Source organism: Leopardus geoffroyi, chromosome B3 (genome assembly GCF_018350155.1).
Source record: "Leopardus geoffroyi isolate Oge1 chromosome B3, O.geoffroyi_Oge1_pat1.0, whole genome shotgun sequence".
NCBI classification, from domain to species: Eukaryota; Metazoa; Chordata; class Mammalia; order Carnivora; family Felidae; genus Leopardus; species Leopardus geoffroyi.
In genome coordinates, this window is record NC_059337.1 from 61616522 (window position 1) to 61629718 (window position 13197).

Here is a 13197-nt window from a genome sequence, read left to right on the forward strand (position 1 = left end):
AATTTACACACCAGTACAGGAGACATACAAGAAGACAACATGTTACTTAATAGATGCTATTATAAACATATGTACAAGTAACTACTGATGCACCTTAGAAGAAACTATAACAATGCCTTCCATGAAACTGGTTATTAGATTAACAGAAAAAAGAAATCCACTGGAAAATGGAAATGTAAAATGCAGAAGAAAACAAAGAGCTCCTAGAAACTGAAATCTGGGTTAGGGTGCCTGGGTGGCTCAGTTGGTTAAACGTCCAGCTCTTGGTTTTGGCTTAGGTCATGATCTCATGGGTTCAAGCCCCACATCAGGCTCTGTGCTGGCAGTGAAGAGCATGCTTGGGATTCTCTCTCTAGCCCCTTCCTCCTCTGCCTCTCCCCCACTCACGCTGTTTCTGTCTCTCCCAAAATAAAGAAAGAAGGAAAAAGAAAGAGAGAAAGAAAGAAAGAAAGAAAGAAAGAAAGAAAGAAAGAAAGAAAGAAAGAGAAAGAAAGAAAGAAAGAAAGAAAGAAAGAAAGAAAGAAAGAAAGAAAGAAAGAAAGAAAGAAAGAAAGAAAGAAAAAGAAAGAAAGAAATTAAGAAATTGAAATCTAGGGTGCTTGTGGCTCATTAAGCAACTGACTCGATTTCGGTTCAGGTCATGATCTTACAGTTCTTGAGCTGGAGCCCGCATCAGGCACGGTGCTGACACTGGGGAGCCTTCTTGAGATTTTTTCTCTCTCTCAAAATAAATAAATAAGCTTAAAAAAAGAAAAATCAGGGGCTGCTGGGTGGCTCAATCAGTTAAGCGTTCAACTTTGGCAGAGGTCATGATATCAAGATTCATGAGTTCGAGCCCCAAGTCCAGCTCTGTGCTAACAGCTCAGAGTCTGGAGCCTGCTTTGGATTCTGTGCCTCTCCCCCCGACCCCCACTCATGCTCTCTCTCTATCTCAAAAATAAACTTTAAGAAAAATTGTTTTTAAATAATAAAATTTTTAAAAATAATAGAAATCTGATTTTTTTTTAATGTTTATTTATTTTTGAGAGAGACAGAGACAGAATATGAGTGGGTTGGGGCAGACAGAGAGGGAGGCACAGAATCTGAAGCAGGCTCCAGGCTCCAAGCTGTCAGCACAGAGCTTGACATGGGGCTCAAACTCACAAACCATTGAGATCATGACTTGAGCTGAAGTCGGACGCTCAACCGACTGAAGAAACCATAACATGGTTGTAATCATGACTGTAATAAAAACTTCAGTAAGTGGGGCCCCTGAGTGGCTCAGTCGGTTAAGCGTCGGACTTCGGATCAGGTCACGATCTCAGAGTTGTGAGCTGGAGCCCCGCATCGGGCTCTGTGCTGACAGCTGAGAGCGTGGAGCCTGCTTCGAATTCTGTATCTCCCTCTCTCTCTGCCTCTCCCCTACTTGTTCTCTGTCTCTCTTGCTCTCTCTCTCAAAAATAAATAAAATGTAAAAAAAAAAAAAAAAAAAAAAAAAGTCTTCAGTAAGTTAGATATTAAATCAAGAAAACCTCATGTAAAGTAGAGCAAAAAGATAATGACAGGGAAAAAAAAAAGACCATATAAAGTAATCCAGGAGATTGAACATCCAACCAAAAACTTAAGTGGAAAATTTACCAGAATAATAATACTAAATATGTTCCTACAACTAAAGAACATGAATTTGATTTAAAAAAACACAGCACACAACAATGAGAACCACACCAAAGCTTATCAATGTGAAATTTCATAATATGAGAGATCAACAAAAGATGTTAAGAGCATCAAAGGAGCAGGAATCAAAAGGACATCAAACTTCTCAAGGCGGGGGTTGGGGGGGACTGGCAGGCTCAGTCCCTAGAGCACGAGACTTTTGATCTTGGGGTTGTTAGTTCAAGCCCTACACTGGTCACAGAGCTTACTAAAAAAAACCTCCGGGAATGCAAGCTGGTGTAGCCGCTCTGGAAAACAATATGGAGGTTCCTCAAAAAACTAAAAATAGAACTACCCTATGACCCAGCAATTGCACTACTAGGCATTTATCCACGGGATACAGGTGTGCTGTTTCGAAGGGACACATGCACCCCCATGTTGACAGCAGCACTATCAACAATAGCCAAAGTATGGAAAGAGCCCAAATGTCCATCGATGGATGAATGGATAAAGATGTGGTATATATATATATATACATACATACATACAATGGAGTATTACTCGGCAATCAAAAAGAATGTAATCTTGCCATTTGCAACTACGTGGATGGAACTGGAGGGTATTATGCTAAGTGAAATCAGTCAGTCAGAGAGAGAAAGACAAAAATCATATGACTTCACTCATATGAGGACTTTAAGAGACAAAACAAATGAACATAAGAGAAGGGAAACAAAAATAATATAAAAACAGGGAGGGGGACACAACAGAAGAGACTCATAAATATGGAGAACAAACTGAGGGTTACTGGAGGAGTTGCTGGAGGGGTTGTGGGAGGGGGGATGGGCTAAACGGGTAAGGGGCATTAAGGAATCTACTCCTGAAATCATTGTTGCACTATATGCTAACTAATTTGGATGTAAATTTTAAAAAGTAAAAAATAAAATTAAAAAAAAAAAACCTTCTCAACAGGTAACTGGAACACAAGGACACGTTTTCAAGCAAAGAACTCTATACCCAACCAAATATATAAAGCAGGAGGATATAACAAAGTTACTTTTCACCATGCAAGAAGAAAACTAAGGGTTGAAAAGGGCAAAGCAAGTTGAAAGGACACTACTATTTCCATCAGAAGTGATTTTATTTAAATATTCCAAAATTCTACGTACCATACATTCTTTCTGAGGGAACAAAAAGATGTACTTGACCAAAAAAAAAAAAGAGAACACAAAGCAATAGAGACAACTGAAGATACAGGAAATAGGAGGACCTATACAAAACAATGTTAAATGCAGAGTCAGCAGGATGACAGCAAAGTGAAATCCCGAACCTTTACAGTCTCAGAGAACAACTAGTTCAGATTGACAAAGGCAGACAAGAGCAACTCAAGATAGTATTCAGGAGACAAAAAAAATTTTACGTTAATTAGATGAAAAGTGTGTGCGTGTCTAAGTAAACTGAGAAATTTCAAGTTTAACTTAAGAATCTGAAAAGAAGTGGGGCGCCTGGGTGGCTCAGTTGGTTGAGCGTCCGACTTCAGCTCAGCTCATGATCTCACGGTTCGTGAGTTCGAGGCCGCATCGGGTTCTGTGCTGACAACTCGGAGCCTGGAGCCTGCTTCGGATTCTGTGTCTCCCTCTCTCTCTGCCCCTCCCCTGCTCATGCTCTGTCTCTCTCTACCTCAAAAATAAATAAAAACATTAGAAAAATAAAAAATAAATTTTAAAAAGAATTTGAAAAGAATTACCACTAGGCATATAGAAAACTAAGGGAAAGAAAAAATATGGTAACAATTACTAAAAAACAAAATTATACAAGAAAATGTGTTTATGATATACTATTTGGCTAAACAGTATAGAAAATTTATATCACAGCATTAAAAATGGATATTTTTGTGACAACTGTACTGACAAGGGAAGAAAAACTGAAAGACTTGGATAACATGTAAATATGATAATTAGTTGGCATTGCATATGATTTAGACAGAGACAGATATCACTAGAAATGACTGCAAGTGAAAAATCAAATTTCCTTTAGGAAGAACTCTAGGGGGTAAAGAGGAATGAAGCAAGAGAGTGTCTTTTTCACCATGTGGTTTTATTTAAGCTTTTTAAACTATGTGTATATACTTATCATATAATGAACTTGTCTGGTCTTCATCCAGTGTTCCTAACACAGAGTTTCTATAAAACCCTTGGAAATTCCTAAGTGATAGAAGAGTCTTTGCTAGGGGAGCCTATGTGGCTCAGTCAGTCGAGCATTCAACTTGATTTCCACTCGGGTCATGATCACACAGTCCAGGGATGGAGCCCCACATCCCACATCAGATGCTCTGGGCATGGAGCCTTTTTAAGATTCTTTCTCCCTCCCTCTCTCCCTCTGCCCCTCCCCATGCATGGGTGTGGGCACTCTATTCTTTCTCTTAAAAAAATAAATAAATAAAAGTGTCTGTATTATTCATGAGCCCACTGGATCACACTTAAGACTACGCTAATGAGGTAACTCAACAGTGAGGTCCTATAAAGCTTCATGATGGGGACTGGTCACTAGAAGGACCCACCCTGTGATTAGAGGATTGGGGCTACAAAGCAACCTGACCTGCAGGGAGGGGAAGGGCGCTGGAGAGATTAAGTTCAATCACCTGGCCAGTGACTTAGTCCACACCTACTTGAAACCTTAACAAAAGCGGACACCAAAACTCAAAGGCGTTTCCTAGTTGGTGAACACATCCATATGCCAGGAGGGTGACACACCCTACAGGTCTCCTGGGGAGAGAGCATGGAGGCTCTACATTTGAGACCCTCCTGACCTCACTCTCTATCTCTTCATATGAATGATTCTAATCTGCATCCTTTATAATAAACTGCTGTCATAAATACAGTCCTTCCCTGAGTTCTATGGAGTCATTCTAGGGAATTAGTAAGCCTGAGGGTGTTCATGAGAACCTATGAATTTGCAGCCAAATGTTAAGAAGTCCAAGTAACTTGGAGACACCAGTTAAGGCAGCTATCTGAAGTAGGGGCAGTCTTCTAGGGGACCATGTCTTCAAACTTGTGGAAACTAACACCAGCTCAGTTGTTAATGTCAGAACTAAACTGCAGACTGTAATAGTTGGGGTTGAAACAAAATAATACTATTTTTACTTAATATTTTCTTTTAAGGCAATCAGTAGACTCTGAAGAGTTAAACTGAGAAATAACAGTATCCAATTACTTTTAAAAAATTAAAAGTCTGACAAATAAGGGCAAAACTGGAGGGAAAGGCATTCCAACATTTATAAGAATAATGTCTGCAATAGAAACAAAATAATAAACACATCAAAGCAGGTAAGAACAATGACTAATTTTTTTAAAAGGTGGAGTAGAGTAGGACCCTAGGTGGAATCTAAAAGTCAGGCAACTACCATTACAAAGCTATACTAATTAAAACAACATGGGTTTTGCCAAAGGGTAAACAAACTAATCAAAGGGGAAAAATGGTGTCCAAGAAAAACCTCTCACATCTATGATCACCTGAGGAATCCCAATGGCTGGTAAGTATATAAAAAGATGATCAACTTTACCAACTTAGCAAAATGCAATTTAAAACCCCAATGCTCCAGCTTTCAGCACTTCTAAATATAGTACTAGAAGTTCTAGCTATAGCAATTAGGCAAGAAAGAGAAATAATATACATTCAATTTGGAAAAGAAATAAAGCTATGTCAATTCATAGATAACATGATCTTATATATAGAAAACTCTAAAAAATACACACATAGCAAGAAAATCAATAAATTCAGCAAAGCAAAGGATACAAAAATCAACATGTAAGAATGAATACTTTTTTTTTTTTTTTTCCAACGTTTATTTATTTTTGGGACAGAGAGAGACAGAGCATGAATGGGGGAGGGGCAGAGAGAGAGGGAGACACAGAATCGGAAACAGGCTCCAGGCTCTGAGCCATCAGCCCAGAGCCCGATGCGGGGCTCGAACTCACGGACCATGAGATCGTGACCTGGCTGAAGTCGGACGCTTAACCGACTGCGCCACCCAGGCGCCCCATGAATACGTTTTTATACTGAGCAATACACAATATAAAACACAGCAATTTCCTTTTCAAAAAGGAAATTAAGAAAACCATTCTATTCGCAATACAATCAAAAAGGATAAAATACAGGGGCGCCTGTGTGGCTGAGTTGGCTAAGCTTCTGACTTTGACCCAGGTCAGGATCTCATGGTTCCATGAGTTCAAGCCCAGCATTGAGCTCTCTGCTGTCAGCACAGAGCCCGCTTCAGATCCTCTGTTGCCCTCTCTCTATGCCCATCCCCTGTGCTCTTCTCTCAAAACTAAATAAACATTTAAAAAAAAAAAAAAAGCAAGAGTAAAATATGTAGGAATACATTTAACCAAGGAAGCAAAGACTTTTTTACATTAAAAAGTATAGAGTAGGGGCGCCTGGGTGGCGCAGTCGGTTAAGCGTCCGACTTCAGCCAGGTCACGATCTCGCGGTCCGTGAGTTCGAGCCCCGCGTCAGGCTCTGGGCTGATGGCTCAGAGCCTGGAGCCTGTTTCCGATTCTGTGTCTCCCTCTCTCTCTGCCCCTCCCCCGTTCATGCTCTGTCTCTCTCTGTCCCAAAAATAAATAAACGTTGAAAAAAAAATTTAAAAAAAAAAAAAAAAAAAAAAAGTATAGAGTAGGGGCATCTGGGTGGCTCAGTCAGTTGGGCATCCGACTTCAGCTCGGGTCATGATCTCACAGTCCGTGAGTTCGAGCCCCATGTCAGGCTCTGTGCTGATAGCTCAGAGCCTGGAGCCTGCTTCTGATTCTGTGTCTCCCTCTCTCTCTGCCCCTCCCCCGCTCATGCTCTGTCTCTCTCTGTCTCAAAAATAAATAAAAACATTACAAAAAATTAAAAAAAAAAGTATACAGTATTGCTGAAAGAAATTAAAGACCTAAACAGTGGGGTGCCTGGGTGGCTCAGTCAGTTAGTTAAGCCTAAGACTTTTTCTGCTCAGGTCTTGATCTCATGGTTCATGGGTTCGAGCCCCACTTCGGGCCTGTGCTGACAGCTTAGAGCCTGGAGCCTTCTTTGGATTCTGCGTCTCCCTCTCTCTCTGCCCTTCCTCTGCCTCTCAAAAATAAACATTAAAAAAATTAAAAGTGACCTGAATGGAAAGATATCCCATGTCCATGGATTGGAAAACACAACACTTTTAAGGTAACAACACTACCCAAAGCAACATGCAGATATAGTGTAACAATTATCAAAAACACAATGGTCTTTTTTGTAGAAGCTGAATTTCATACAGCATTTCCAGGGATCTCAAATAGCCAAAACAAGCTTGAAAAAAAAGAACCAAGTTGGGAAACATACTTCTCTATTTCAAAGCATACCACAAAAATTACAATAATCAGGGGCACCTGGGAGGCTCAGCTGGTTAAGCATCCAACTCTTGACTCTGGATTTCAGCTGAAGTCATGATCTCACAGTTCATGAGATCAAGCCCCACACTGGTTTCTGTGCTGAGAGTGGAAACTACTTAAGATTCTCTCTCTCCTCTCTCAAACTAAATAAAAATGAACTTTAAAAATTTTTTACTTAAATAAAAAAAGGTGAACTGAGGGCAAACTGTTCAAATTCATTTTTAATTGTGTTGGGTGATTATGATTAGACTATGGTTGGAAAATCAGTTATTATAGACAGCATTCACCAGTTACAACTATAAAAATACCACAGTGATAAGCAAAAACTGAAAAGAACTTTCCCTTGATAGAAAAAAACAAGACCTGGGGCACCTGGTGGTGCAGTCAGTTAAGCATCCTATTTTGGCTCAGGTCATGATCTCATGATTCGTGAGTTCAAGCCCCATGTCAGGCTCTGTGCTGACTGCTCAGAGCCTGGAGCCTGCTTCAGATTCTGTCTCCCTCTCTCTCTCTGCCTCTCCCCCACGCATGCTCTCTTTCTCTCTCAAAAATGAACATTTTAAAAAGCTTTTTTTAAAAAAGAAGAAACAAAACTAAATTGAGTAGCATTCACTCCAACAACAATTCTTAGAAAACACAAAGCACTGACTTGTCCATAAACAAGTCAAGGGAAACTCATGAACATGGGGATTCCAAACTCAAAGAATAGTAATTGTTGATAGGATTTGTATTCAGTGAGAAAGGGAAGGTAAAGGAAAAATACTGAGCTGGGATTTATTTCTGCCAAACTTGTGCTCCAACATTCCAAATAAGGCAAGTTTCTGGGTTTTAGTTCCACATGTTAGGAAGCTTGGAAGTTGCCACTATGTCCTAAACAAGTAAAATGCTAAACAGACTGAATAAATCACAACTCTTTTTGGACCCATAAGAGAGGTGAAGACACAGTGGCAAACTACTGAGATAGGTGAATACAGGGGGTCAGGGCTTTAGTAGAAGACAGACTGACAAGTAAAAACCCATTTTGGGAACCAGCACTGGAGTAGAAAAACCTGAATTATAACCAACAAATTGCTAGAGGCTCAGTGTGAACAAATATGAAAGTTAAAAACCCCAGTGGAACTCAGTCACAGAAGGGCCCTCACACTTTTATGAGTTTTACCTCCAGGAGCTAGACCAGGTGCTCACAGTAAATATCCTCTCATGAAGAAAAGAAAACCCAGCAGTGCAGGAGGAAGCACTCTGTTCCTAACAATGAGGCTTGACCTCTAGAGAAATTAGTTAACCAGAGCCTAACCTACTAAGTTTTTATTAGAGCTTAACTGACCTGGGAGAAGAGAAACACCCAAAAACTGCTACTTTAAAAAGATCAAAAAAATCAGTAAGCCCTTAGCCAGACTAATAAGAAAAAATAAAAAGAGAAAACAAATTACTACAATCAGAAATATACAATGTGATAATAAGAGTATATCACTACAGATACCATGGACATCAAGAAAATAATAAAGGATACTTTGACCACAAATTGGACAAACTAGATGAAAACGGACCAATTCCTTGAAAAAAAACAATCTGCCAAAACTCACACAAGAAATAGGCAATCGGAATAGGCCTCTATTAAAGAAACTGAATCAATAATAACCTTCCAAAACAGAAAGCACCAGGCCCAGATGGGTTCACTTGTGAATTTTCCCAATTACGGAAGCAATTAAATCAATTATCTAAAGGCTCTTCCAGATGATATACAGAGGGAATAATTCTAACTCGTTCTCTGAGGCCAACATTACCCTAATACCAAAACCAGACAAAGACATTCTAAGAAAATGACAGATTGTCATCTCTCATGAACAGACGCAAAAACCTTTAACAAAATAGCAAAATGAATCCAACAACATATAAGAAGAATTATACGTCATAAGCAAATGGGATGTATCCCAGGTACACAAGCCTGATTCAACATTTGAAAATCAATTAATGTAATCCATCACAACAGACTTAAAAAGAAAATTCAGATGACCGTATCAGTAAAATTGAAAAGAAGCATCTGACAAAATCCACCACCCATTTATGATTAAAAACTAAGTAAACTAAAATTGGAAGGAGATTTTCTCAACTTGGTTAAGAATATCCATTAAACAAAGCTAACATCATATGAAATATGAGAAACTAGAACCTTTCCCAAGTTCAAGGATATCTCCCCTCACACTTCAACATCATACTGGAAATCCTACCTAGTACAATAAAACAAGAAATGAAAATGAAAGTAATATAGACTGGCTGGGGAGAAAGAAAGAAAACTGCCTTGGTGTGCCTGGGTGGCTCAAACGGTTAAGTGAAGCCTGGATCCGGCTTCAGATTCTGTCTCCCTCTTTCTCTGCCCCTCCCTGGCTCACACTCTGTCTCTCTCACTCTTTCTCAAAAATAAATAAACATTAAAAAAAATTTTTTTTTAATAAAGAAAACTACCTTTGTTCACAAATAACATGATCATCTAGGTAGGAAATCCGAAAGGTTAACAAAAAACTTCTGGGATTACTAAGCTATTATAGCAAGGTTGCAGAATACAAGGTTAATATACAAAAGAGCACTCTCCTATATACCAGCAATGAACATGTGGATTTGAACTTAAAAAGAATTTGGGGTGCCTGGGTGGCTCAGTCAGTTAAGTGTCCAACTCTTGGTTTCAGTTCAGGTCATGATCCCAGGGTACTGGGACTGGGCCCCATGTGGGACTCAGCACTGACAGCACAGGGCCTGCTTGGGATTCACTCACACTCTCTCTCTCTCTCTCTCTCTCTTTCTCTCTGCCCCTCCACCACTCACTCATGCTCTCACTTTCAAAATAAACTTTTTAATAAATAAAACAGAATAGACCCCCATAAGTGTGGTCACCCAATCTTTGGTAAAGGAGCAAAAAACAACACAAAAGAGCAAAGATCACCTTCTCAACAAATGGTACAGGAATGGCAGGACATCCACATGCAAAAAACTGAATCTAGACACAGACCTTCCACCATTCACAAAAAATAAGTTAAAATGGATCATAAACCGAAATATAAAACACAAAACTGTAAGATTTCTGAAAGATATCATTGGAGGAAGCCTACAGGACCTTGGGTATGATAACGACATTTTAAATACAACACCAAAGGCAAGATCCATGAAAGAAATAATTGATAGGCTGAATTTCATAAAATAAGAAAACTCCTAAAAAATAAAAAAACTACTCTGTGAAAGACAATTATCAAGAGGATGAAAAAAAACAAGCCACAGAATGGGAGAATATATTTGCAAAACTCACATTTGATAAAGGACTGCTTTTCCAAAATATACAAAAAACTCCTAAAACTTAAGAAAATGTCTAATTTTAAAATGGACTACAAGTGCGCCTGGGTGGCTCAGTCGGTTAAGCATCCAACTTTGGCTCTGGTCATGAGCTCACAGTTCATGGGTTCAAGCTCCACATTGGGCTCTGTGCTGACAGCTCAGAGCCTGGAGTCTCCTTTGGATTCTGTGTCTCCCTCTCTCTCTGCTCACGCGCTCGCGCGCGCTCTCTCTCTCTCTCTCTCTCTCTCTCTCAAAAGTAAACGTTAATAATAATAAATTTAAAAAAAAAAATCCTAAGCCTAAAAATTCTCAAACTCTAAATCTAAATGAGCAAAAGGTTCCCGTTGTGAAATCCCATCTAATTTGCCTATAATTCTAAATCCTGAACCCAACTGATACTCATTACAAAAAAATAAGCTGTCACTTCACAAAATGTAAACACTATGGTATATTTTATAGTAGCTTGCATTTATCAATATCTCAAGTCAGCAGTCCACACAACCAATGTTTAATCCAAAATATTCCTTTTTATCTCTAAGAATAGAAAAGCTGTTAACCTACCTTTCAGTAACCTCTTGTTTCAATTGAGGAACTTCACCCAATGCTGAATCAATATCCATGAAGCCAAGAAAGTCCCGTTTTATATTAAGAGAAGCCTTCTCCAAACCCTTGCCTGATGTTTCATGACCCCTTGATAAAGGATCTGAATCTGTTAGCTGTACCTCTGACCCCTCACCTTCTATAAGACGGACCCGCTGACCAGGAGAACTGGGAACACTATTACCTTCCTGGTCAGAGCTGTTCTTTTGTTTTCCATCTCTCTGGGGCTTACTATTCAGCCCATCATCCCGGAACCCTTTAGCAAATGGATTGTAATCTATTTTCAGCTGGGTAATCTGAATGTTCTGATAAGCTGTTACTGCAAAGAATTCAGTCTGTGGGAAGGTAAAAGTATGGACACCAGGGCCATTTAATTGTATCACTTCAGTAGCCTTTTCTGCAGGCACCAAATGAAGTCTTGGCAGGTAGCGATGCATAGAGTGCAAGATGATATGCCCTTCTTGGTCCAGTGTGTTGTTGGTAAGTTTAAGTTTATAGAAAGATACTGGTTGATGCATCCAATAATGACCTGTGGAGGGAGATTCTGGGTGAATAAAAACCCTCCCCAAAACATGGGGCTCAGCCTTCCCACTTGGTTCCCACCAGCGACCATTCCACTTATAACGATGATTATCCACAGGAGATATATCCATGACAAGAATATACTTCATATTTGAATCTAAACCTGTTATCCAGTAACGACAGTATGGAAACATGCGTCTTCCCTGCTTGGTCAGAATCATCTCTGTGCTTCGATGATAGAATTCATTCCACATACTATTGTTATCCAAGGTGACAGTGATTCCTCCCACAGTACAATCAGCTGGAAGGCAAATCTTCCCTTTAGACTTTCCTGGTGATGACACACTGCTAGCCAAAGCACAGGCATCCCGATTAGTAACCAAAATTCCTTGATCGGTTTTGCCATTTCCTGGTTGTTTTAGGATGACAAAGAAGGTAGGTGCTGCTCCTGCCACTGTACCACCATCTTGATTAGCCAATAGAATCTGCTGTTTCTCCTCCATGATTCCAGGGGGAAACTCAGTAGTAAGATAATTGTAGTCACCACATAGTCACAGCAGACTTCCCAGCCTACAAAACAAGCAAAACAAAAAAACAAAAAAACAAAACCACTTTAATTAAGTAAACGTTTATTTAGTTAAAAATACAAGAATAATTATGCTATCCCCAAAACATATTCCTAAACTCTTTCAAGACTTTGGTTCTGCCTTTCTATCAATGTACTGACATTCACTTTGGATTATTGAATTATCTTTTTAAAATTCATTTTAATGTAACTACAGTTGACCCTGGAACACCTCAGGGATTAGGACCACCAACCTCTCCTTCCTGCATGCACAGGTGAAAATCTATATGGGGGTGCCTAGGTGGCTCAGTCAGTTAAGCATCCAACTTTGGCTCAGGTCATGATTTCACAGTTCGTGGGTTCAAGCCCCACATCAGGCTCTCTGCTGTCAGTGTGGAGCCTGCTTCGGATCCTGTATCCCCCTCTTACTTTGCCCCTCCCCCGCTTGCACTCTCACTCTCTCTCTCTAAAAAATAAATTAAAAACGTTAAAAAAAATAATAAAAGAAAACCTGTGGGCGCCTGGGTGGCGCAGTCGGTTAAAGCGTCCGACTTCAGCCAGGTCACGATCTCGCGGTCCGTGAGTTCGAGCCCCACGTCAGGCTCTGGGCTGGTGGCTCAGAGCCTGGAGCCTGTTTCTGATTCTGTGTCTCCCTCTCTCTCTGCCCCTCCCCCGTTCATGCTTTGTCTCTCTCTGTCCCAAAAATAAATAAACGTTGGGAAAAAAAAAAAAAAAAAAAAAGAAAACCTGTAACTTCTGACTCCTCAAAAACTCAATCACTAATAAACCATGGTTGACAGAAGGCTTACCATAATATAAACAATTAATATATTTTGTATATGTATTATATAGTGCATTCTTACAGTAAAACTAGAGAAAAACTAATCATAAAAGATAGAAAAGACATTTGCAGTACTGTATTATATCAAAAAGTGTACAAAAGAAAATACCCGTGAAAACGTAATGTCAGAATAAGAGACATACATAATTAAAACCATCCTGACACTTTTTTTTTACCCCATCACACCAGCAAAAGTCAAAATTTGGTAGAGGTGTTGGAAAGGGTGTAAATCAACCAGCATTCTCATCTAACCAGATGCTGAGACTGTAAGACAACATAATCTCTATGATACAGGGCAACATGAAAATATC

At 39.5% G+C, this 13197-nt stretch overlaps 1 protein-coding gene across 14 annotated transcripts in view; it reads right to left on the reverse strand.

Moving 5' to 3' along the window:
- MGA (MAX dimerization protein MGA) overlaps positions 1 to 13197 on the reverse strand; it is a 167921-nt gene that overhangs the window by 82154 nt on the left and 72570 nt on the right. For all 14 annotated transcript variants that reach the window (XM_045448087.1, XM_045448082.1, XM_045448086.1 and 11 more), the window contains exon 2: positions 10920 to 12050. In XM_045448087.1, the coding sequence (XP_045304043.1) occupies positions 10920 to 11983 (1064 nt within the window). In that variant the 5' untranslated portion in view covers positions 11984 to 12050. The remainder of the gene's footprint in view (positions 1 to 10919; positions 12051 to 13197) is intronic.